Here is a 26,525-nt window from a genome sequence, read left to right on the forward strand (position 1 = left end):
TAGGTGAGATACTTGAGATCTTTGCCAGTAAACTTCTTCCTTTTATCTGTTAAGGGGAGGGAGTGTTTTTATCTAGTTTTCTTGTTTTTCATTCTAGTAGATGATTGTCATACAAATTTTCCTTTGGAGACCTAGAGTAAAATAAATCCCGTGTATCAAGAAAATATGTCAACAATTTGACTTAAAAAGATTTGGCAAGTCTTGATTCTTTCCATTTTTCCTCAGTTGAGAATATTTGAAGAATCTTCTTCTTAGAGTATTAAGTTTTTTTCTTTAGCCATGTCTCTTTTTTACAATATAAAATTCTCCCATGTTTTAATTTTATGTGAAATTCAAGACAGTTTTAAGATTTAAAGCAAATACTGGTTGGTTTTCCATATATGCATCATTTTTGCTCTCATTCTTTTTGTTTTGTTTTATTGTTCTCATTCTTACATGCTCTGCTAGGGATTTCCTTCATGCCCCCTCTGCTACAAACATAGCTCAGTTTCATAAACTCTTTAAGTGCTTACTGTTAAACCTACACAGAGAAGTGGTTTTTTTTTTTTTTTTTTTTAATCAGGTATAGCATGTCTATCAGTCAGTGGTGTCCAGGAATGGGAATAGAGAATGTGAATTTGTTGTCTCAAAGTTCCCATTGGAGCAGTGTCATTATGTTATGCATCACAGCTAGGTCCTTAAGACATCTACCAAATGTCTTTTAAATTAATAATTGATCCATGATATACTGAAGTCCTAAAATATAACTTAAAATATTCTAAATACCATGTGTAACAATAACATTTTATGAAAACATACATAGATTTCTGAAAAAGATTTACAAACGAACCTTTGGAATAAATCCATTTGTAAGTTGGTGGATGTTTGTATGGGTTTGATTTAGCAAAACAATAATGAAAATTTAATGTAAGCTATCAGATAGGTATGTATTCAATGGATGTTTGAGTGTACATGAATTATGGTCAATACAATGTTTTGTGTGCTTTGATATTCAAGGAATTTATAGTCTGCTAAAGGAGATCACATATCTATACAAATAATTTTATAACAAGTTCAAATACGAACAATACCATAAGAGAGATATAAAGTACTATCAAAGGAGAGACATAAATAATAATTTCTTAAAGTTGGCAAGATCAAGGATTAGTGTAGAAGGTGGCATTTGATCTGACCTTGAAGGTCCTGTTCAATATGGTTGGATGGAAGTACCACGATGCAGGGGAACCACAGCGAACATAGTCACCAGTGTGGGCGGTGATGGGACGGGCTATGAGGATGTAGAATGATCTAGTGTGGGTCAGTGTAGAAAGTGAGAAGCAGATTGGCCTTGGATTGTCCATGAAGATCTGAAGATTTTTTTTCACGGATGAAGTTCTAAAAGTGGATTTAAGAACGTGAGCATCGAGTGGACCATACTTGAATAGACTTTTTCTTAATATACTGGTTTGGATTGGTCAGTAAACTTTTATGAGAAGGCCTAGGAATTAGGATAAAAAGAAATTGGCCAGAAAGACATTTTGAGCGGCTCATTCAAAGATGGACTTCTACTAGGCTTCTTTGGGAGCATAGTGGTTAATTGTATCAATGGAAGGAAGTCGTGATATTGGTGAGTTAGAAGAGCAAATGAATTTAAATTTTAGTTCCACAGAACTGACTTGAGAGTGAATAATTGGACGGAGTGCTCCTGGAAGAGCAGTACCAGGAGAGGGACTGAGAGGCAGGACGACCCCAACAGCCGTATGACGTCTGTCCTTCATTTACGCAGCCTTTGCTGGGACCAGCTAGGGTTTTATCTTTTTCTGATCTTCCTGTTCTCTCTCCAAGCAGTGGGTGAGATTTGTTTTGTAAATCGTCTTTATATAGGTTAGTACATGAAAGATTACACCATCTAGCAGGCACTGTTACCATGGCTCTGCATGTTTTTGTCCCAGGTTGAAATGCTTTCCCTGAGATGGCACAACTACTCATGCCAGGATCAATGCGCCATTGCCCAGACGCCTCTGGGTCATTGGCTCTGTTGCATAGGAGGCGTTGCACTTCCTGAATAGTTGTGGAAATAGATTATCTAAAAGGGGAGTGAGGTTGAGGGGAAAGGGTAGATTGGTTCCTAGTTTTCCAGTCTGTATCGTCACTCACCCCATGCTACAGCAGAAGTAAACCAAACACCTCTCCTGCCTTCTTCCTGTCCATGTACAGTATTCATGCTCAGCATGGAAAGACACTAGAGTTAATGGAAATATCTGTGAGGTCATAGGATGTGATCTTACTGTGTATTTAGTCCTTGTCTAGCTTCGTACACATTTTTTTACACATTTGGGAGAAACTGACTCAGCTGCACTCTCATGCTATTATTGACCTGGAAAGATCTAATTGAGTGATTTACCCTGGCAATGATATGAACCTGATTGGTTTTAACCAATTTCTGCATTTACTATTCTTCTCTTTGTAGGTTTATAAATACCAAACACCAGTATTATAATATCAGAAAAAGAGATTTTCTTTGATTTATAAAGGGATTTTTTAGTTGCCAAAGAATTTTTGACACTTTATTTAATTGAACTACTAATGTGTTTCTAATTGGTTCTGGAACCATTTGCATACAGCTTTTAATTGCTGGTTGCTACACATTCCATTGGGAATTCAACTCCAAAATCAAGAGAAAACCGAACTATAATTACAGAAATTGAATGTAAATGCGTTGTTCGAAAGTATATTATTTATTTCCGGGGTGTCCATTTCCCCAACATAGAGGGAAGAAATAGGACAAAGGTAGCATTCATGTGCTGCTTATTGTGAAGCCTGACCTGGACTATGAACTGGGTAGGAAACCATATCTTGCTCTTTTGTATTCCTGGCACCTAGTGCCTGGCACATAGAAATTGACCAATAAAAGTTTAACTGTTACTGAATTATTGAATAAATGAATATGCCTGCAGATTAACTAAGGGTGTGCACTCTGTCCTTGGTAATATCGGTATACTTCAAAAGGGAACAGGGCTATAAGAATTCTTTTGGAAAAAATACCAGGTAAATATTGCACTTTTCTCAATTGAAGTCTTGATGTAGACCATAGGTCCACTGCTCAGAATTAGATTCTTTGGGCCTCAAGTCTATTCGTTATCTTATTTTCTCAGAGGAAGCAATTTAGATGGGTTTGAAGTCACAAATGAGGCTTTCAGTGCCCATAGTTACTTCTTATTCTCTCAGTTTTTTCTGAGAAAAAAATTCTAGGACTTCATATGGATCTCCTAGCCTTGTTTTTTAAAATCCGTCTGTGCCTCTTGAGAAAGTAACCAAATAAAGATCCTTTGGGATGTTTCAGTTATTAAAGCTGTAAAAACAATCTTAGTGACATTTAAACAACCATTTTTTAAAAAAGATTTTACTTATTTATTTGTTTGACAGAAAGAGGGAGAGAGAGAGAGAGCACAAGTAGGCAGAGCCACAGGGATAGGGAGAAGCAGGCTCCCTGCTGAGCAGGGAGATGGATGCGGGACTCAATCCCAGGACACTGATATCGTGACCTGAGCTGAAGGCAGACGCTTAACCGACTGAGCCACCCAGGCACGCCTAAACAACCATCTTTAATGCCCACAGCATCTGTAGGTGAGGGATTGAGGTAGTGTCCAGCAGGAATGACTTGCCTGTGCTTTACATTGTCTGCGGTCTCGGCTGGAAGACTGAGAAGTAGGAGCTGGAATCATCCTCAGGCTCATTCAGTTGTGTGTTGGGCTATTGATACTGGCTATCAGCTGAGACCTGAGTTGGGGCTGTTGCTAGAACTCTTATTTGTGGCTTCTCCACATGGCCTGGATTTGCTCGTAGCTCATAGCGTGGTGATTGGGCATCAAGGGTGCATGTTCCCAGAGAGGGAGAAGCAGGTGGCATCCATACCCTTTCTGATGACCTATCTTTTCATGTCACATAGTATTACTTCTACTATATCGATCAGAGCAGTCACGAGCCAACCCTCAATAGACTTGAGGCCCACTTGACTGGGGAGTAGCAACATTCTGAAAGTACACGTGGGTCTCAGCTATTGCTTTACTTCTGGAAAAATCCAGTCTACCACACGATGTAATTCCCATGTGTTTTGCTAAAATGTTCACATATGATTAATAATTTATAGCTCCCTAGAGTGCTTTTAGCAAATATATATACTATTTACCAATTCCCCGTATCCATTTAAAAAATAACCTGCAGTTAAATGTGTTAAACAGATGCTGAAATTGATGGAGGGAAGTTTAAATTTAAAAGTAAAAAATAGTAGATTTATATGTATTTCTCAGTGTGGTGATTACAGGTTTGTTAATATTTTGGAGAGCAAGTAGTTCGGATTTATAATAAAATGAATGCATTCTTCTCTTATAGAAGTAAATAATGAATACTCAGCTTCTAGGTAATTTTTTCCAGTTTATTTTTGCTATATGCTATTTCACTTTTCTCTTGCCTTTAATTTTAATCCAAGACATCTTAGTTCAGACATATAGCAATGGCATATTTTATAGTTCTAAGCTGTTTTATGTGATTGAGCAGGGAGTTATAGAGATATTTTATACAGGAATTGCTGAGTTCTAAGACATATCAAAATTGATATGAGCTCCCTTCCTCAAACTTCCTTTTTTGTTTGTTTTGTTTTTTATTCTCTCTTTTTGGGCAAGGTGCTGATTTTCCTAGTCAGGAAGTTCTTTTCTGTCTGAACAGTGCTGAATCCCCCTTCTGTTCCGTGTGAAGGTGCTCTGGAGAGCCCTAGCATGGGACTGCCATGGCAAGATTAAGTTGAACTCATTCTTGAATGAGAGTCATGGTCATTTTGAGACTGTGATCTGGTTTGGAATCCTCCCCAAAGGAACCAGATTGAGTAGAGGATGAAATTAATCTTTTGTGGGGTTGCCTGGACTAGGACTACAGGCACATGCCATCAACTCTTATGTTCCAACGTATTGAACTAGTGGACTGTGTTTTAAATAGTGCTGTGAACGGAAGTGTTACCTCTTATGTTCCAACGTATTGAACTAGTGGACTGTGTTTTAAATAGTGCTGTGAATGGAAGTGTTACTAAGATATAACGAGGAGACCACCTGTCCTATTGTCCATAACACCTACATGTTTCCCCTTGAGATAGCTGAGGTACAAAGCTATATCTGTAGCTCATTTTTCCCTCCCAAGTTTCATATTTCCCACTGCTTTCTAGATAGTTTCACTTGGAACAGAAGTGGACACAGAATTCTCAAATTCATTATGTTCAGATATAAGCTCTTCTTCCTACCCCTCAGACCTGCTCTCCTTACATCTTTCTTCCCTTGGTTAATTCTACAGTGATTCCAGACTAGAAACCTGAAAATCATGCTAACCTCCACCTTCCCCCAAGCCCTCACTAAGTCTTTGGTTCTAATAGACACCCCAACGCATTCATTCCTTAATCTTCTCATCAGCTCAGCCCTGGTTTAGATCCTCGTCTGGTCCTCCCCTATCGCCTCATCTCTTCTAAACACCCCATGATAATCTCTCCTTGTATGAATTTCACTTTATTACAGCGTTTCACTCATCTGCCTCCATCCTAGACATGGATGTTGCCTTGTTCATTCTGTCTCTGTGGCATAACTGTGATTATCACAAAGAAAGTTTTGGGTTTTTCCTGGAAGGAAAGAAGACAGACAGCTAGATTGGCTGGCACACCTACCTTTATTTTCTCTAGGCAAGCCATATAACTTAGTAGCTAAAGCTGAATTTTAAAAATGAGACCTTTCTTTAAAATGTTCAACATTCTTTTTGTTGGCCCAAATTCTAGAGAAAAGACAATCTTGCTTATCTAAGTAACTGAAAGAAAAAAATAAAGCAATGCATTTGTTTATCTGTTTAAGGATGTAGATTACTATTAGATTTCTTGATTTCTTAAAGTAAGTAGTGAGCACCAAGAAGAGAGAAAGTCTTGTGTGTAAGTTCACATACAAGTGAGGTCATAAGTATCCTGGAAGAGAGCACCTCCCACAGAGGAGATGAACAGAAAATAAGCATCCTTTGTCAGGGCTTTGGTAGATTACAGTGATCTAAGGTGGAAATCCCAGGCACCACAGGGCAGGCTGTATCTGGAGAAACCAAGAGCAGATAAGCTGTCCAAACCTGTTGGGAGATAAGGGTAGAAAGTTAGGTTATGGCTACGTTGTTAGGAATATAAACTCTCTGAAGATAGGAATTTTTGTTCATTTGTTCTTTGATATGTCTCAAGTGCCTAAACTAAAAGAATGTCAGGTATGGTACATAGCAGGTGCTCAATAATATTTGCTGAATTAATAAATGGACTTTGAAATCCACCTAATTTATTGGGATGCTATTTGATAGTCATGCCCTTTTTATTCTAGTAAAACTTAGAACATTCAGCTGACAGCAGACTGTGAAGGAAAGAATGTTCTGGATCTCTCATCTGCACGCTACACTCAGATGTGCACAGAAAACGTATGCCTCTTTCTGCATCTTCATCTCTTCATTCTCACTCTGTTGCAAATAAACATACTCACATCTCTTTCATTCTCCCCAAATCTCTGGATTTTTAACTTCCTTTTGTAACAAAGAAAGATTTAGATGTCGTTTTTTGGACTGACTTTTTTTTTCTTTTTCTGGTGAGATTTTCATTGTTTTATACATTCCATCGTGCCTCAGTACCTTGTCATGATTGTAACCTTGGGACATCCTGACTGTGTGCAATTTCTGAAGTTCTTCAGAACCTTGAAAACTTTGCTCTCTTCAAAGTCAAATCAAGGTTTCAAATTTTGCCTACTTTTCATTGTAACTGTAATGGCAAAAATTAAAAGCCTTATGAGAAAGAAAGAAGATACTACAGAATCCCAGTGGAAATGAATACACACTTCTAGGTACTTAATTTCATTCTCCCCAATGTTCAGTGTGTTAATAAATAAATCATCTTCTGAGATTTTTAAAAAGTAGAACCATCACCGTGACGTTCATCACTGTTTTGCTTCTGTCGGTTAGTTGTGGCTTATGCCTTTTGGATAAACTTGGAAATCGCTCGAATATTCTGAAAAACGGACAACTAGATTTAATACTGCATGTAAAACATTTTTTTTTACTACTTATCATTTGTTTGACCAAGCTTTATGCAGAAGAATCTCAAACATGGTGAACAGAGTATAACTGAGAGAAAATATCTTGGTGCAGAATGACTTTTTTTTCCCTCTTCTCAACATGGCTCTCATTTCAGTCCGTATTCAGTCTATTGCTTATCAGACATCCTGTCTAGGGAAAAATAACAGGGTAATTTTTACTTAACATAGCACTTTTACATATTTGACCTCATTTAATCTTCACAATGTCCTTGTGAAAATTATCAGCACGTCTAGAGATGAGAAATCTGGGCTTGAGAGAGGATAGGAGACTTGACTGAGATCACGTAGGAAATTGTGGAACTGAGATTTGAACCAAATTCTTTGCCAATCAGATCTGTGCAAATAATGGTTGGTACATTTCATTTTGAATGGTAACTTTCATATTTATATCTTCAATAACATTTTTTGTTGTTGTTTAATAAGTCTTGGTTAACTATCTTAGCAGTAGCCAAAGATCAGGTTTGATGTCCCAAACTTTAAAACATTTTATATCAAAATGTTCATTATTATCTTACCTACTGAGTTTTGCAGAATGAATATTCCAATTCTCTGCAGCCCACCTGACCAAAGTGGAACATTCTTTATGTTAGGCACTTTAAAATGGGAAAAGAGGCCTATTGATGTTGGTGTTGGAAACAAGAAAAAAGGTCCCTCTTCTCCCATCGTCATCTCTATGTAGGATTCTCTCACAGTCCAGGCATTCTTCGTCTCAGAATGGACACGGCTGACAAAGGACGCAGTGTTGCGGCTTTCTCAACTGCGCTGGCCCCCGCTCAAGGCTCCTATTTTGTGGGGAGAGAAGAGAGTATGTTTGGGTCACAGGCTGCCATCAGGACAGATGTGATAGTAACTAACCACGGCAACCCGGTCTGCCCCCAGGTCTCAGAGAGCAGTGGAAGATCTGCCTAGTGGTCTCTAGATTCCTGTGCCCTCAGAATGAAGCCTAGACAGAACAGAGTTGGGCCTGCACTAGCCAGCTTTTCATTAGTTCTTTCATTGGTTCTGAAGTGATTATCTTTTTAAAAATCTGCTTTTACATTTCTGGAGTTGGGTGGTTCTCACATTGGCCACAACTAATAGGAAGGCTTTGGATAGGCTGTGAAGTATGTAAAGAAGGAGTCGCTCAATGATTGCCTTCTCTAAGTGTCTCAAGATCTTGCTTTCGCCTCCTCCTTCTTTTTTTTTTTTTTAAGATTTTATTTGAGAGAGAGAGAACTAGAGAGAGAGAGAGCAAGCACAAGTGGGAGGCAGAGGGAGAGGGAGAAGCTGGCTTCCCGCTGAGCAGGGAGTCCAAGGCAGGACTCAATCCCAGGATCCTAGGATTACAACCTGAGCTGAAGGCAGATACTTAACCGACTGAGCCACCCAGGCACCCCTCTCCTTCTTTTAATATTTTTTCACAGCCTTCATTTCTTGATATCCAACATGTCAAAAATATGATGTGAAATTATTAAACATTTTGTACTTTGGGAGTGACTTGCTCCCCCTGTCTAACTCTGGCCCATCTCTGGGCTCCTGTTCCAGCCCCTGTCCAGTCTCACAGAGCCAGGCTACTTCCCCCTGGCTTGTCCTGAACAGCTTTCCATGGAAGGAACAAGGGAGAGTGTCTTATTCTCCCTATGACCAAGTCAAGGCATTTGGTGAAAAGAAACCTGGCAGTACTAGAAAACAAATCGTTGTGCATCCGGGTCACAATTATAAAAAATAAAGAAAGCAAATACATCAACATACACTGTTTGATTCTAATAAATGTGTTATCCACATTTCCTTATTCTGCCTTCTCCAGTTAAGGACTAAGACAACTTAACCCTGCAAGAAGATAAAGTGATAATTTTTATTGTGAGGTTCTCTTTTCAAAAGCTGTGTATATGTATATATATGTATATATAATTACTTTGTAGCAAATCCTACGTAAGTATCTAAATTGATTATTTTAATTGTATACGAATGGAAATATTCATAGTAATATAGTGAGGGAAGCACCTGCCTACTGCTGATTTCCTGCTTAATATTTGATTCATTATTTTGATAATTTTGCTTTCCTTTGCATTTGGAAAATGACCACGTTCTTCCCCTAGACAAGGAGCAGGAAATACCATAGATACAGGCTCTGGGTTTGTCTCTATTTTTTTTTTTTTATAATGATTTTTTATTATATTATGTTAGTCACCATACAGTACATCCCCGGTTTTCGATGTAAGGCTCGATGATTCATTAGTTGTGTATAACACCCAGTGCACCATGCAATACGTGCCCTCCTTACTACCCATCACCAGTCTATCCCATTCCCCCACCCCCCTCCCCTCTGTAGCCCTCAGTTTGTTTCTCATAGTCCATAGTCTCTCATGTGATCAGTAGGGGAAGAAAGGGATAAAGAAAGGGGGGGTAATCAGAAGGGGGAATGAAACATGAGAGACTCTGGGTTTGGACCTGTTCTGACGGTCAGAAGCCTGGGGAGCTCTAGGCAGACACCAGACCCCCCTGCTCCGTGCTCGCTGTGCCACCTAGTGGAGCCGCGTGCCGCAGGTGTGCCGGCCGGTTGAGCAGGAAGGACTGAATGCACCGTTTTAACTGATACGTGAAACGATGTGTTTATTCTGTCCATATATGCGCAAATCCCTGTAACGTAAGGAGTGCTACTGCTAGTAAATGGCGGTCGATGTGTTCAAAAAGAAGAGTCGGGGTTTGTTGGTTGTCTGCTTCTGCAAATGCAGGTACCGGTACCATGAAACTGGATTTTTGAGCTCGCTCAACATATTACAGAGCAGATAGGAATAGAATGATCGATGCCAAGTTCATATTAAAATTCTTTTGTTCTCCAAGTTTCCCCTTGATACTTGGCAATGATAAAGGAAATGTTAAAATAATTAAATTCACTCATATAACACTGCAGTATTTACTACTTTCGGGGCTGCAGTAATGTCTCCATGGATATATTTAACAAAACTATAGCCAAAGCTCTTGTGATTTTTAAAACTTGACATAATACACTGTTTTCTAACAAAAATAAAAAATAAAAAAGAAGAAGAGTCCTTTAAAAAGATGCTAAATACAGGAATAACTAGTAAAATCCCCAGAATGAAAGCTAATGAGAAATCTAACACGGCAAATATTGAAATGTGTTATAAAATAACAGTAAATAAAAGTCTTTGACCCTGACACAGGAATACTCAGATATATAGATCAATGGAACAGAATAGAATTCAGAAATCTGCTGAGAGGGTAGAATTTTACATTAATGAGGACAAGAGGAAATATTCAGCAGTGTTGAGAAGACTGGCTATCCATTGGGTTAAAAATAAAGATGGATCCCAGCCCCATTCTTTCCTCCAAAAAGAGATTCTGGATGATGAAGGATTAAAAATTCAAGAAATGAAACTATAAAATTACTAAAGGAAACTATGGTATTTAGAAGATAATCTTAGGGGCACCTGGGTGGCTCAGATGGGTAAGCATCTGCCTTCGGCTCAGCTCATGATCCCAGGGTCCTGGGATCCAGTCCCACATCAAGCTCCCCACTCCTCGGGGAGCCTGCTTCTCCTTCTGCCTCTGTGTCTCTCTCTCTCTGTCTCTCATGAATAAGTAAATAAAATCTTTTTTAAAAAATTCTTTAAAAAATAAAAAATAAATAAAAGATAATCTTAATGTGGGAAAAGTTTGCTAAGCCAGTAGACCCAGAGCCATTTAGGAAAAGACATTTTATCCTTATAGCAAAACAAAAAAGTTGACAGAAAATTATAAAACAATAATACTTAAAGGTAAATACTGAGTTTGATTATTTTTCTAAGTTAAAATGGATTAAATTATATGTTGACACCATCTAAAAGGACTGTAGAGACTACAGAGAATGAGATGAAAACAGTCTGAATTTATTTCTCCTACTAGCATGTGAAGCTAAGCGTCTTTCCATGTGAGTGCCATTTGCTTTCCATCTGTGAAATGGGTATTTCCTGAAGTTGTGGAAATATTTTTCTCATTATTTTGTTTTGGATATTGAAAATATTTCTGCATCTATCTCTTAGTATTGCTATTATTATTATTTTGCTTTTAAAAAGTGTCTTTTACACTCTAGAAGTTTTATTGTTCTGTAGTCAGATCTCTCAGTGTTTCCTTAATGACTTCCGGGATTTGTGACTGGACCAGGAAGGCCTCCCACACCCAGAAACAATGAAAAGATCTTTTAGGGAGTTTTTTCAAGTACTTCATATATTTTAATTCACTTTGACTTTTTAATCCTTCTGTAATTTATATTAGTGGAGGGATCTAACCTCATTTTTTCTAAGTCAGTGGTGGGTGGCTTCTCCCCACTGATGGAAATGCCCAGTTCCTGTGTAGACAGCAGTCTGGTTCCTCTGCCTCCTTCACTGTGGTCTCTTCTGAAACTGGACATTTCGTAGAGATGGCTGTAGATTCTAGAGTCCATTCTGATAGCTAGAAGGAAAACTCCCTTTCCCTGCTCTTTTTCAAAATCTTCTTGGCCTTCCTTGTACATTGTCTTTTCCAGATGACTTGTAGATTCTGCTCTTGCTTTGTAGCTGTCCTCCTGGAATGTAGGTGGGGAATGAATCGAACTTAATTTTATAAAAAAAAAAAAAATAGCATCTTCAGGACATTGATGTTTCCCTCCTGGCACATGTTACTTCTCTCCACTTTCTCAGTTTTTCTTTTTTGTCCTTCAGTAAATTTTTCTTCATGTACATGTTCTCTATTTTGTTAGGCTTACTCTACTCTTAGATATAGGTGGTTTTTGTTGATATTGTAAATGAGGTGTTTTGTTTTGTTTTGTTTTACTCTCTCTTTTTACCTGTTATTTGTCAGGAGGCAGGGACATTCTAACGTGCCTTTATCTTTGATAGTGTTAAATATCCAGAATTGGGTTTGCGTTTTTTTAAGAACACATTTATTATGAAGGTTATTATTATTTTTTGAAGAGTTGTTATTAAATCAATTTGTACTTTGTAATTGTGGGGTCTTAAATTCCAGAAAATACTGAATATATAGATAGAGGCAAGATGCTACCTGGGGCCTCTCGGCCCTTTGGAGAGCCAGGCATACTGTTCATGAAGTTCCGGTTCCCAGGTCTTCACCATGTGTTCAGCAAATTCAGGTCCCTTCAGCCTCTGGCACCTGCCACTCCTCCTGCTGCCTGTCACCCTTGTCAGCCAAACCCAAAACCCAACCCCTCTGTGTTCCCATCAAACATCAGTCACACCAAACGTTTTGTGAATTTAGGCTGAAGATGAGAGATCATGGGGGAGGGGCTTATGTCCAGCAGCCCAGTGTCAGGCTCACTGTTTCTTCTCTGACCTTTCACGTCCCCTCTTCTTCCAGCCCAGGGAACAGCAATTTGGAAATCACCTTGAGGCCTCATTCTAAGCCAATTGGAGTATTAGCTTCTAAAAATGCTGAGCGCTTTTCCTGAAGGGAACTATAATGAGTAAAATTATCTCTACTCCCTTTCATATCAATAAAGGCTATAAACTTGAACATATTCTTGTAAATGGTTAATGAGTGATGGTTGGAAAAAAATCTAGAAAAATAGGTTAATGGATTTAATTTTATATCATGCAGAACAAAGAATAAACAACTGAAGTATTTATTGCATAGAGTCAGTTGAAACTCAAAGACCTTTTAAGTCCTTGGGAAACAAAATTTAAATAACATTATTACCATAAGGCTTAGTATATCAATGTAAGCTTTTTTAAAATGGCATTGACCCTGAAATTTTAATCTTTAGAGAACTGGGTAGTAGGCGATAAATTACTTAAAGACAAACCATAGGGATAAAATGTAGTATTAGAGTCATTCTGCCGTGCAGCATTCGTATTTGTTTTAAGTACATCCGGCTTAGGACTGTATCTAAAATGAAAATTTTAAATCAGTTTGGTCTTGTTTCTTACTTTGAATCCACAGATAACACTGTTATATTTTCAGTACGTGTGATATTCTTGGTAAATGTAGTAGAATGTAAATTGAAAGCTTTATTAAAAATCACAGCCTGTTTCACTCACTGAGTAGCTAGAAGGGTGTACCTCCTTCCATCATCATCCCAGACATCTAATGACACTACTCAGTAGCTCATTTTGGACATAAAATGTGGCCCCCTTTTCCATGCTAAGAATGAGTACAATAGAGTTGTTAATACAGATCTCATTAAGTGATAAAAGAAAAGAGAGAAAAGCTAGGAAAAGGAGGACATGGGGGGGGGGGCTAATGTTCCATATGAATACTTGGTATTGAGCTGGGTGGTGATGCTATTGTGATGATGCTTCTTACTGTACAGGGACCCCCCCCCCCTTCCCCCTGCAGTAAATCAGGGTTTGCCAGAAGGGGGTGTGAAATGCAAAGAACATGGGTGACACCGTAGGAACTCATTCATCCTGAATGAGAGAACGGCAGGGTCCGTGGGACAGCTCGCGCTGCACACCATGAATACAGAGTGGGTCTGTCCCGTTTTCATGCCTGTATTATGGCAAAGGTGTTGTCAACGGACAGCACATTTGTTTTCCTTACAGTGGAATTATGTGTTCCTCAGAGTGCTGTGGCTCTATTAGTTTTCATGTGGGAAACTGAAGCTCGGTGTCTTTGACAAAGACTTTTTCAAGGGGTTAACGTACCATAAAAACAAGTCTGTGCCCTACAGAATAAAACAAAGCCAGGATAGTATCCCTTAAAACCAACTGCTTTCATTTTCAGTATGAATCAACCATACTGGCAAAACTTTGTGAATGCGTCATCCTCCCACATGAGTGACTCCTGCAGTGTTAGAGTTGTGCCTACTTAACCTCGGATCTGCTGTGGCCCACCCTCTGTCGCCTGTCTAAAGACGGGTTTGGGAATTTAGCGTTTCCCCGCACCATGAGGGAGAGCGACCACTCAGAGATCTCCAGAGGCCCTGGATGCCTCATGACAGAACATGTATGATTTGTGTTCTCTGTGAGTTGGAGAACTATTCAGAGAAATAGTAAAACTCATTAAGCCTATGGATCTGTGGAACTATTGGCTAACTCCTTCTCTTTCTTATCATATAACACAGTATGACTCTTTAGAGATGAGACCCACCAAGCTTAGACTAAGATAAAGCCGGCCCCTCCTAAGAACAAATCTTCCTGGGTGAGGGTGAAGGTGGTAGTTAATGTTTTTGTTTTATGTTCAATCCACATCTTTCACTTACATCCTCATACAAAATTTTTATTTTATTTATTTATTTTTTTAAAGATTTTATTTATTTATTTGACAGAGATAGAGACAGCCAGCGAGAGAGGGAACACAAGCGGGGAGTGGGAGAGGAAGAAGCAAGCTCATAGCAGAGGAGCCTGATGTGGGGCTCGATCCCATAACGCCGGGATCACGCCCTGAGCCGAAGGCGGACGCTTAACCGCTGTGCCACCCAGGCGCCCCTCATACAAAATTTTTAAAAAGATTTCATTTATTTATTTGAGACAGAGAGAGAGCTGAAGCAGGGGGAGCGGCAGGCAGAGGCAGAGGGAGAAGCCGACCCCCCGCAGAGCAGGGAGTCCAGTGCGGGGACTCCATCTGAGGACCCTGGGATCCTGACCTGACCCGAAGGCAGACGCTTAACCCCCTGAGCCACCCAGGCGCTCTTCTCATACAAATTTATCCCTGACCATGCTTTAAACATCAGTTTCAATGTCTTGACTGAGGTCTTAGGCCATTAGCTACTGATTTTTTGTTGTTGTCATTTGTTGGTCTTACTGAATTAGCCATCCACTCTCCTTATTTCAGTTGGTGTTGTCAGATGAAATATTTCAAACAAAAGCAGTTATTTAAAGACAAATTTTATGTCCTCTACTTCCTAATTGTTTAAGAAAATTACCTGACGTCTTTTTAAAAAGGGCTCCTGAGGAAGCTGATTATGCACTCCGTTGGTCTTTCGTAAAATTGACTGCCGCACTCTGATTTATAGGATCTCCAGAGGTGGGTAAATGGTGCTAACGAACACGGCTTTGTCCTGGTATCTTTCGGAGCTGGTGTCAAGTATCTGTCGGAAGACATTGCTAACAAACTGGCTGGAGCTCTGGGGAGACTGCCCCAAAAGGTGATTTGGAGGTAAGGTAATGATGTCCATCGTTTCTTCGCTGTTGATTTTCAGCGCCCCTTTGCTTAGCCTGCAGGTCGCGGTCGAGCACAGCATGCTGGCTCCCCGGCAAGATTAGCAGGATGCCCCTGACTTTTCATTTTGTTTCTTAGTGTATTGAAATTTAGGGACTAATTTATGAGACTCTGTGATGGATAAAGAAAGAGATATCAAGCCTATAGCCTACAAGGAAAATATGATGCAGAATGATTTATCCTTGTCTTGGATGCATTTTTATGTTACCCTCAGCGTTATATCCTGTTTCTGCTTCTGTTAGTTATTGTCATTTAAAAAAATTGTAATTACATGCATTTCTAGATGCATTCTATATACCCTCAAATCAGTGTTGGAATGAGGTAAAAAACGATGGATGAATGAATAAACAGGTAAAATATTTCATGGAACCTTTTGTTCTTTAGAAATGCTTTTTATTTCATTTATCCAAGAGACCAGGTTTTAAAAAACACAAAAACTTGCCAGTTAATGCTGGTTAAAACAGATCCATAGATTACCCCCAGCTTCCCTTGGGAGGACCTGCCCACAAGTGTCTGTCTCTGGAACTCCCAACCCACCATGTAAACATCAGACCCGCACACGATTTACCATGTATTTATTTAGTACCTGCCACTGCTGTTGGGCTCCGGGGATACAGCAGTGAACAACGTCAGCCCTGAAATCTCAAGCCATTGCAAGTAGGGTCTGAGTCATATGGGCTTTTCCTTTATAACAACTGTGTAAAGATTAGCTCCCACTTTTCCTGACTGAGCTACGAAACGGACACATATTTTATCCCCACTGTTGAGGACTTTTTCCTTTGGATGGTGGTTCGATTGCATTTCCTCTCTTAGGCTTAACCCAGAAAGCACCTTTCTGCTTTATTTGGGATAGTTTGTGTCTGCTCAGTTCAGACTCTGGCCATTCCCTCAGTCATTAAGCGTGTTCATGGTTTATCTTGCAAAGACCAAGGCAAGAAACCACTTAATTCTGTCCTTCTCCCCACAGAACTCCTCTCTCTGGGGCCAAGCTAGGGAAGAGTACTTCCTTCTTTCGTTCAATTCCCACACCTTCCCTTAGGCCCCGGGTGTCAGAGATTGGAGCTCTCCACTGCCCAGTGTGGCCCTCCCTGCTTCTTCCTGTTTCTCCTTCCGGGTTCTCTGGGGAGTGACTTTCTAGCACAGGTTAATTTGGATGCTTCCCACCCCACCCCCATCTCTGTAACTGGGTGAGAAGAACTGAAGGAAAATAGATCTCAGTATAAGCCAGGTGTTTTGTTTTGTTTTGTTTTTTTGTTTTGTTTTGTTTTTTTATTTCTCTCTCAGTCAGTGAAAATGTGAAAAAGAAACTTAATCAAAATTTTGTTGGTATTAAAGCATGGTTTCCTTCTTAAGATATCAACAAAAGGTCATTTAACATTTATTTTAAATCTAGTAATTTAACCACAGAGTCTGTACCAGGAATAAAGTTTGACTTTTGAAAGATTCATTGTCTGATGTACATTTTAGGTTTTCTGGAACCAAACCAAAGAATCTAGGAAACAACACTAAGCTCATAGAATGGTTACCACAAAATGACCTGCTTGGTAAGTCTGCAACATGTAGGTACTTACTTGGCTTTTAGATCTTAATTGTGTAAATGTGATTTTTGCACTTAAACGTCTTCTGTAATACGTGTGCAGTTCATGAGAGAGTCACTATGTCATCCAGTGTCTCATCTTAGATTTCAAACCGACTAGTCAAATCTTTATTTACTGGAAAATAATTTGTCAAGTATAATCATTTGGGTCTATAAATTAAAATTTTTAGACCAGTCACTAATTTTAATTTTCTGGAAAATATACTTAATAAGCTATATAAACTAGCAGTGAATGAAGTTATACCTGATTAGACTAATTAGCTAAAGGTAGTAAAATTAAAATAGTGAAAATATAGATTTGTGTTACAGTTTTATTACAGATGTATCTGAGAACTCAGAAAAATTCAAAGTTATTCATTTGTTTGAAACCACAGAGAAGCAGAGGGCCAAGGAAACAGTCAGTTTATCTTGTTTTTATTTGGTTCATCTGTTTAGATTTCCCCTTACATCACCAGACATTTTTGAAACGCTTTATTAAAAAAACACTTGATTTATTTATTTTTTGGGATTCTGATCCTCAGCTAAAAACAAAAGTAACAATTATATGCATGTCTTTTAAGATATTTGAAATAAATAATTTAACTCTGTTCAATAAGCATAGATAGTAAAACTGTAAAGTAATTTCATTAAGTTTCTAGGAAAACATGCTGCCATGTTATCCTTTAAGATATTAAGGAAATTATAAAAATGTTATTGAGTTTTGGCAATATTGACCATCATCTGTTCAGTAACACTAAAATCTAACAGATTATGTAAGTGTCTTTAAACAATATTCTTAAAAACAGGTTGTTGAAAAGTATTTTTGAGAAGCTACAATGACCCATCCTAAAAACCAGCAAATTGAATTTTGTAACTAAAAAACAGTGAGGAATTTTCTTTATATATGTAATTCCTTTTCATCTAGTTCATTATATATATTATTCTATAAATGACAAAATTGAAGCAGAAACAGGGCAATTTACCTTTCTTAATACTTGTATTTCATTTTCTTTTCTTTTTTTTTTTTAACTGTCTTTACTAGTGTGACTTCAGATTCCATAGAAGGTAGAAAGAAGCAGGAAATGTCAATAAGGTACTCTTGACGGCCAGCTCCTGCAGCGTGCCGCAGCGTGATACCACTGTCTGAGAACATCAGAATGTTCTCACAGGTTTTTTCTGAGAGGCCGTACAGTACGGTGTAGCTACTCAGGGGTCCACACCCAATGGCCTCCTCAAATTCAGAGCTCTTCCAGGTTCCTCAGAATCTCAGTTCTTTGCCTTTGCCAAGATTAGTGTCCTTTTTATCGCCAGGTACAACTTTACAGGTCTTATCTTGGGTATTAACCATGATCAGAAGATTCCTCCAGGATGAGAAGGAGAAACCAAGCAAACCACTTGTCTTTCCCCCCTTCCCTCCAACCCCCCCTGCCCTCCACCCACCAGCACTGTCTTATTTGTCACTGCCAAGCTTGGTAGTAAGGTTTTGTTCAAAGAGAAGGTTTTGCTGCTAAATAGAAAGTTTGAAATGCACCGAGAGGACAGATCCGTTAGGCGGGCCGAGTTGAGCAACTCTTTGTAGGCAAAGGTGACACTGAGTGACTAACCCCGCTAGACACGGGGTGGGAGGGCCCTTGGGGAGACCAAGGTTTAAGACCCAGAGTCTGTTTTGTACCTGGTGTGTGAATATTTTAAAACTTTGTTTCTGTGAGCTGTAGTCCCTTTCTGACCATGGCACACACTTCCTAAGAGCCGTGTTTCTCTGTCCTACGCTCCTTATACAAGGCTTTCGGTCCCTTTATGCAGTACAGGCTGCTCACAAGGAGATCTGGGGTTTGAAATACCCCATTAATTTTGATAAATTATCTTCTTTTATCCCCAAGACAACTAGATGTTACATGATGTTCCATCGCTTACAACTAATTTTTGTAAGTGTCAGTCCCTACTTGTTTATATACCTAAACTGTGAAATTGGACCCTAAAATTGTAAAGCACAGAAGCTGACATGACTTGAATGTTATAAATACTTTGTTCTATACAGTGTTCCTCCTTGGATAAGCACATGAACTCTTCATAGACTTAGGAGTCCAGCCCCATGTCTTAACTTTTTTTTTTTTTTAACCAAGTGTGTTCTACTTATTAATATAGATAAATGCCAGGGCGCCTGGGTGGCTCAGTCAGTTAAGCGTCTGCCTTTGGCTCAAGTCATGATCTCAGGGTCCTGAGATTGAGTCCTGCATCTGGCTTCCTGCTCAGCGGGGAGCCTGCTTCTCCCTCTCTCTCCTCTGCTCCCTCTGCTTATGCGCTCTCGGTCTGTGCTCTCTTTCTTGAATAAATACACAAAATCTTTAAAATATATATATAGGGAGATAAATGCTTGGGTATCCAGAAGTGGATGTCTATTTTTAGTAGACTGTGGTTGCACCCTGGTATTTTTGGCATTTCTTGCTTTCGTTGACTTCCTAGTTATTATTGGCCACTTAAATAGATGTGGCCAGTCAGTTGATATTTGCATTTGAGGGAAAGGTGTTAATATACTCCTTAAAGCTATAAATTTTAGCTATTTAAAAATGGCTCTTAACTAATATATACAAATCAGTTCATTATTTATATAATAAGCATTTTAATTGATGTAGAGCAGGAATCAGTGAAATCATGCCTTTAAAAATCCTATATCTAAAATGTGTATTTACTATAGTGTTGACTTTCATGAGATTTCTGGAAAATCTCTTTTTAGAGTAATACGTAGTACTGTAAGTTGTTTTCTTTTTTAATCCTTCTTTAGGGCATTCAAATATTAAAGCCTTCCTGAGCCATGGTGGTTTGAATAGTATTTTTGAAACTATGTATCACGGTGTACCTGTAGTGGGAATCCCACTCTTTGGAGACCACTATGACACTATGACTCGGGTCCAGGCAAAAGGCATGGGGATATTGCTAGAATGGAAGACAGTGACTGAAGGAGAGCTATATGCAGCACTGGTGGAAGTTATCAATAATCCCAGGTAAGTTTCAATTAATATGAAAGCAGATGGAATATATATACCACAGCATATTGTCAATAACCGATTATTACCAAGAAGTTGTCAATAGACCAATTATAGAAATATCCTCTAGATTCCTGTGTCTCATGCCTTGTGCATGTCTTCTATAATTTGAAAAATAAAGATAGCAATCCAGCCATGTATGACCTTGAATAATATTCTACCAGGATTTGCCAAATTGAGGGAGAAATTCCACTGGGAACAATTATCGGGTCCTTAAAATGTGTCAAATTTTGTGTTCCTCGTCTCATTTTAATACTCATAATATCTGTATATGACTGTTTTCATTATTCACATTATAAAAACGAGGCACTTGAAACTCAGAGAACTTAAGTAAGTTGCCCACAGTTGCACAGCTATTAGAGTAGAAATTTGAACCAGGACTGTCTGATTCCAAAGCTGGTGCTCTTTGTATTGACCAGTGCTGGGTTTCCCTAGGACAAGTATCACCGAAACACAGGGAGTTATTTACTTAGGTGCATGACTAATCAGAATCTTTATTTTTTTCCAATATTTGATTTCTTGAGTTAACCCAGTTAACCACTGAGTCTCAAAGGGTCATCTAGAGAACCGGCTTGTGTAGTTTTAAAACAGCATAGTAGTTTTCCCCATTTTTACATGACATTTAATTGATCTTGCATTTCATATGACAGTAGAGTTTGGAGGACTATATGCTTTTTCTCTTTATACCTGCGGGATATGGCTTAACACTGGATTGAGAAACATTGCCATAGTCTAAGAAACAACCAACAATAAGAAAAATTCCTTCATGTAAAATGATGCAGCTTTCATATAAAAGGCTGGATTCAAGTGCACTGAGGTTCATTGTGCTGCCTTATGTGGGCTCAGAAGCTGCCTTCACGCTCTGACCTCTTAAAGGATCCAGTGTCTTGATCACAGCTCTGGCCCCGGGAGCAATATGTTCCATGACCCGAGGTGCCTGAGTGTGGGGGTCCCTCTGCCTGTGTTCTGTAGCTCTTCTTTTGAAGTTGAGTGTTTTTCGAGACATGATTTTATGAAAAAGAATATATACCTTACAAGCTTTTTTAGGAAGGTTTGCAAAATACAGCCCTAAAGTGGAGTATATGGGGGGAGGATAGTTGCAAGAGCTACTGAGATTGGATTTGTTCTACAGAAAAAAGCGAAAAGTTGGATTGTCCACGTGTATTCCCGCTGTCAGTGTTCTTTGAGATATAATCAGGGCCTATTCAGAGGCCACGCTATAGTCAGAGGTCACACTGCAATTAAATCCCAGTTGTGCAGTCTTCAAGTGTACAGAAGTACTCTGTTTCAGATTAACCATTTAAAAGGGTATGTGTGTGCACACACACACACACACACACGCATATGTGTGTACTACATATAATGTCATCTGTGGATGGCTTCATAGTGGTGCATCTCAACTTCTTTTCCTCTGTTGAATAAGTATAATAACCTCACAGCTTCACTTAGTGTTATTTTAAATCAGAGCAAAGTTAAATTTCATTGCTTAAAGAAGGTGTTGGGACAAAATTCTGCATTTTTTCTCATCTCTTTCTTTTAGAATCTAATAAATAGACTCCTCTTCCTGCTTGAGACTCATTGGCTAATAGTATTTAAAAGCGGAGAAGGAGTATGTGTGGGTAAGAGGTATGGCACCGCAAAACACAAAACACAACACAACTGGGGTTTAGAGTCAGAAACACTTGGATCGGAATCTCAACTTTGTAATCATCATCAGGTCACTTAGTCTCTCCGATTTCCATTTTCCTCACTTGTTTCAAATTTATTTTATTGTCTTAAGATAAGATATTGTGTTTAAAGCACTTAACACAGTGCTTGGCACATACTAGGTATTTAGTAAAAATAGTTGCTTTTATTATTTTCCTCATTTTTAGATTGGGAAAGTCATGATACTGAACCTTGTATCGACATGATCATTCTGTGTTCTACTTCTCCACTCCACAGCTACCGTCAGAGGGCCCAGAAGCTTTCAGAAATCCACAAGGATCAACCTGGTCACCCTGTCAATCGGACTGTCTATTGGATAGATTACATTCTTCGTCACAACGGAGCCCATCACCTACGTGCCGCGGTCCATCAAATCTCTTTCTGTCAGTACTTTTTACTGGATATCGCCTTTGTGCTTTTGCTCGGTGCTGCCTTGTTCTACTTCTTCTTGTCCTGGGTGACAAAATTTATCTACAGAAAAATCAAAAGCTTGTGGTCTAGAAATAAGCATAGCACGGTTAATGGACATTACCATAATGGAATCCTCAATGGCAAGTACAAAAGAAATGGCCATATTAAACATGAAAAGAAGGTGAAGTGAGCCAACAGCCCACAGGATAGTAACAAATCTGTTCAGTCACTGAATTTTTATCACTATAATTTAGTCTAACACCTACTGAAAGTAAAATGTCGGTAAACAATTCTAACACTCCCTTATCTGATCTTACTAACAAAATTCTATGAAATTAAGATGGCTGTAAGAAGCACAAACCTAAAATGCAAAAATGTATTTTATTCGAATACCGATACAGAGAGTTTTGGCACTGAACCTTTTAGAAGCCTTAATTATTTAAATCAATTAAGTGACCATGTCAGACCTTAGTTTTGAATCTTGATACGTGTGTGTCCCAGATGAGGAATGGTTTCTTTTCTCTTAAAAAGATTTGTTTGTTTGTGTGTATGTGTGTACGTGTGTGTGTTTCCTAATTAAGAGAATTTTTAGCTGGCTGCTTGGCATATCTGTCGAAGGTACAACACATTCAAGAATGAATTTGAAAGACAGGCTCCAAATGTTTCTTTTCTAGAATTTAATATATGTGAACACAGAACGCTTTACCATGAAAGAACACTTTTCCCTCAAAACTGAATGCAGTGGAAGAAAATGAAAAGATAAATGGCACCGTTTTTATACTTTCTGGGGGGTTTTTGTTTGTTTGTGTTAGTTTTTTTGTTTTGTTTTGCTTTTTGTTTTTGTTTTCTTTTTCTTATAGGCTGTGGACACTTCCAGGGGAAAACTACATGCAATTAAGTAAACGTATAGGTCGGTTGTCATATTTTACTTTTGTTTTCCCCCTACCAATAATTTGCCTCTGGAAGAATTTTATAGTTTTTTTTCTATTTCATTTTAATGAATAACATTGTGTTAAATGCATAATTAAGACAAAGCTACAAAGCTCTGACTTGTTCAGAGTACTGAAGATTATTGCTTACGTGGCATCTTTAAACAGGGCCCTCATTTGAATGTTTTTGTAACTGATGGCTTTTTATATTGTAATTTTTGAATATTCAGGTGTTATATTTCCAAAGTTTTAACTTTAGAAAACATCTTCTTCATTCTTTGTGTTGTCTGGGCCACACAATCCATATTACATAGGTGCCAACATTTAATTAAATGGGACATTTACAGTTCTCCATATTGGTACCTTCTTTGTCTGAGAGGTTTGAGATCTTGTGAACAGATCAGACTTTACATGTTTTAACAGAAGTGACAGAGAAATTGTATCTCTCGCTTGTGAAAATGAGTTTCTAGTTCCCTCTTCACTTCTTCACCCCCCACCTCAGTAGCATTTTCCAGTCATTGTGGCTGACACGGAACAGTGACAGTGTTCACTGGAGAATAGCGATGCACGTCACGAACATCATAACATCAGGACCTCCTGGCTGAACCGTTCGCTGGTTGGCAACTATGAGTTTATTCCATGTCATTCTGTTTACTTAGCATTTGCACTACACGTGTTGAGTGTATGCTTTATTTATTCGTAGTTGGAGATCCCATGTCTGACAGCTGAGAGTAGAAATATGCATTCACCTAATGACATTCACTAACATGGGAAGAGTTGTGAAAATTCTAGAATGCTGTAAATCCTTGTCATACACTATGACATACAACTTCATTACAGTCCCACCAGGAGCCACTCTCCTCTACTTAGAAATAATGTCACAAATAGTTTTCTAATGTACAATGCAGACAAATGTACTGCTCTCTGAATACTTGAAGAAATGGTATTATACATATAAGCCTATTAGTTATACCTTTTCACAATCTTATCGTTATATTGCCGTTAAAAGGGAAAAAAGGCACAGGCAATGAATGGTGGGATGGGAACAGGCTTAGAGTGTATGAATGAGTTGACTTTACTTTTTTGGAATTGGATGAAGTTGACAGTAGGCACTCACTGGATGATTAAGCATAAATTAATCTCCACTGTGATAAAAACTTAAACAATAAACATGATTTAAAAATAGAGAAATGTTGTTGGAATAAAATTTTTATTCAGATTTTATTTCACCATATTATGTATATCCATTATAAACATGTTTCTAAGACATGTCTCCCAACTTTTATATGTGTATATGAGTGTAAAAAACAAAATGTTACATGGGAATTTTTTTATCATTATTAAACAGAGGGATTTACCTTATAAGTACATCAACATGGATCTTAAAATTATCCCAGGATTAAGAATGTTAAGTGTAGGCATTTACTGATCTTTGTTGTTCTTTTTTTTTTTTTTCTAGTAAGCTTATTGTTAGCCAGTTTTTGGTAAATAGAGTGATTTTAAATTTTCCACATTTGGGCTAGATTTTCCAATAAAGTAAAGTTTTCAAGAAGGTATTTATTCATTTGTTTTTTGAAAAGAGCTTCTGCAAATATTTTCATAGCTGGTCATCATCCTATCAAATGCAAATGAGAATTAAGACATCAATCCATTTTACTTTTAGAGCCATAACTTTTAATATCCCTCCACGTAGACATAGGGGCAGAATTTGGATGTCCAGGATTGAAGGGAGCTAATGTTTGGGTGAAAACAATGGTTTATGATTGAAGTTGAAAGTTAGAGATTCTTCTTGAGAAGATAGAAACTTTGTGTTAAAATTTGAGGACAGTCTCAGACTACCTTGATCATTTTCTGGTAAGGTCTTCTCTGGTATTTATCAACGTAGGCTCGGGGGTACTGTCCTCAAAGAATCACCTCTGAACGTTACCCAGCCACATATCTACCACCCCACCCGTAGGCTGTGGTATACAGCACCCTTCTCCAACGGGGCGAGAAGCCACCGCCCTGGATCCTCAGAGGACTGCCCTTCACAAAGCCTGCTCTGTGATCTGCTCTCTGCCCCTGCCGCCTCCTTCCCTGCCAGGAACTAGTAGTGGTGAGACAGACACTCCAGAGTCAAGATGCAGCATCCTGGATTTTATCCCCCCACATTTCCTGCTTCTGCCAAGACTTTCAGAGTATTTGTGCGAGAGTGGTCTGATCGTTTCTGATAACCTGCCTCGGTGTCCTGCTTCCAGCCTTGCACCCTAATTAGGCATATTAGACCCTGTAATTAGTTGTTATGGAGCATAATACATGCCCTGAAATTAAAATGAAGGAAGTTCACTTTATTGGAAGAACATTTTGTGGACTATTACTATTTATAAATGGTAAGCACCTTCTCTGAAATACCCAACAGTAGTGAGTTAAAAAAAACAAAACAAATATATATATATATATCTCCTAGAATTTAGGAACTCGGGGGGCAGAGTGGCATTCTTTCAACATTCAGTGAATGGCCATCACACACCAGATAATATGCCAGATGCCAGGGGAATTTACAAATGACAGGTCAGTGTCTCTTTCAAGGAGCTCATGATCTAGTGGGAGATAAGGACGCGTAAGTAACTCTACCGTCAAGAGCTGGCGGCTACAGCAGATACACGTGCGAGGTGCCGTGGAAGCACTGGTGGCCTAGAGTACCCCGCACAGCGCACCCCACACGCACTACCGACTCGCTCGGTGGTGGTTGGTAATACAACTCCTACGGCATTACTTGCTTAATCAGGAACATCCTCATCATTTATCGAACCCAAGTTCTGGCTGTCTGAGGGCCCTGCCGTTGGAGGGTAACCCCAGCAGTTACTAATTTCTGATTTGGACAGTGATATCTACTGCATGGGTTTATCATGCATACAGACTCACACACACTGTGTACTGGCCACTCTGCTAAATGTTTTAAACACACTGTGCGTGTGTGTGCGTGTGTGTGCGTAAAACATGTAGTGTAAAGGCCAGCGTGAAATGAGCACCCCGTCTGTGGTGGTTAGTCCTCAATAGACTAACCTCGGTCACAGTGCTGCACTTTCAGTTTTTGAAAGTTGTTGTTTGAAACACTGTGTTTTATTCACTCGCTCAGCAAGCCTTTCCCGAGCCTTCTCTTCACCCCGGTGGCGGCCGAGGTGCTCGTGGCGCACTAGACTGTCACAGTTGTCGTGTCTTCTCTTCACAGCCCAGCTCCCCACCAACGCCCGCGACGCTGCTAAAATTGAGTGACTCCACTGTGAAAAGAAAAGGTTTAAAAGTGAGAGAACCAAAACAAGGCGACAAAACCATTTCAAGGAATCGTTCCGTGATCGGTTTTATTACTGGAAGTATCATTAATTCATCAACATTTTTGCTTCTAAGTAATTCAGCTGGTGTCTAAATATTAAATCACATTAGAGAATGCTTATTTATAACTGGTAGAATCAAAAAAATTTGAAATCGAAAAATTTTAAATCTTACATGACAAAGTTTAAGAATTACATGCATTCTGTTGGTGAAAATTCTGTAAAATACGCGGTATGGGGTTCTTATTCTCTATTTCTGGAAGGGTAAGATTTTCAGCAAGCGTTGAAAA

The 26,525-nt window shown here is 38.8% G+C and overlaps 1 protein-coding gene across 2 annotated transcripts in view; it reads left to right on the forward strand.

The window, feature by feature from the left end:
• Positions 1 to 26,284, forward strand: part of UGT8 (UDP glycosyltransferase 8) — an 81,329-nt gene extending 55,045 nt beyond the window's left edge. The window contains exons 3-7 of one of the 2 annotated variants that reach the window (XM_057310035.1): positions 15,052 to 15,194; positions 16,725 to 16,801; positions 19,616 to 19,835; positions 21,822 to 21,967; positions 26,136 to 26,284. In XM_057310035.1, the coding sequence (XP_057166018.1) occupies positions 15,052 to 15,194; positions 16,725 to 16,801; positions 19,616 to 19,835; positions 21,822 to 21,967; positions 26,136 to 26,179 (630 nt within the window). In that variant the 3' untranslated portion in view covers positions 26,180 to 26,284. Of the gene's footprint in view, positions 1 to 15,051; positions 15,195 to 16,724; positions 16,802 to 19,615; positions 19,836 to 21,821; positions 24,304 to 26,135 lie in introns of those variants that run through there. The other variant, XM_026499228.4, reaches the window with a different exon arrangement.
• Positions 26,285 to 26,525: the final 241 nt, after the last annotated feature.

Source organism: Ursus arctos, unplaced genomic scaffold (genome assembly GCF_023065955.2).
Source record: "Ursus arctos isolate Adak ecotype North America unplaced genomic scaffold, UrsArc2.0 scaffold_11, whole genome shotgun sequence".
Taxonomy (NCBI): domain Eukaryota; kingdom Metazoa; phylum Chordata; class Mammalia; order Carnivora; family Ursidae; genus Ursus; species Ursus arctos.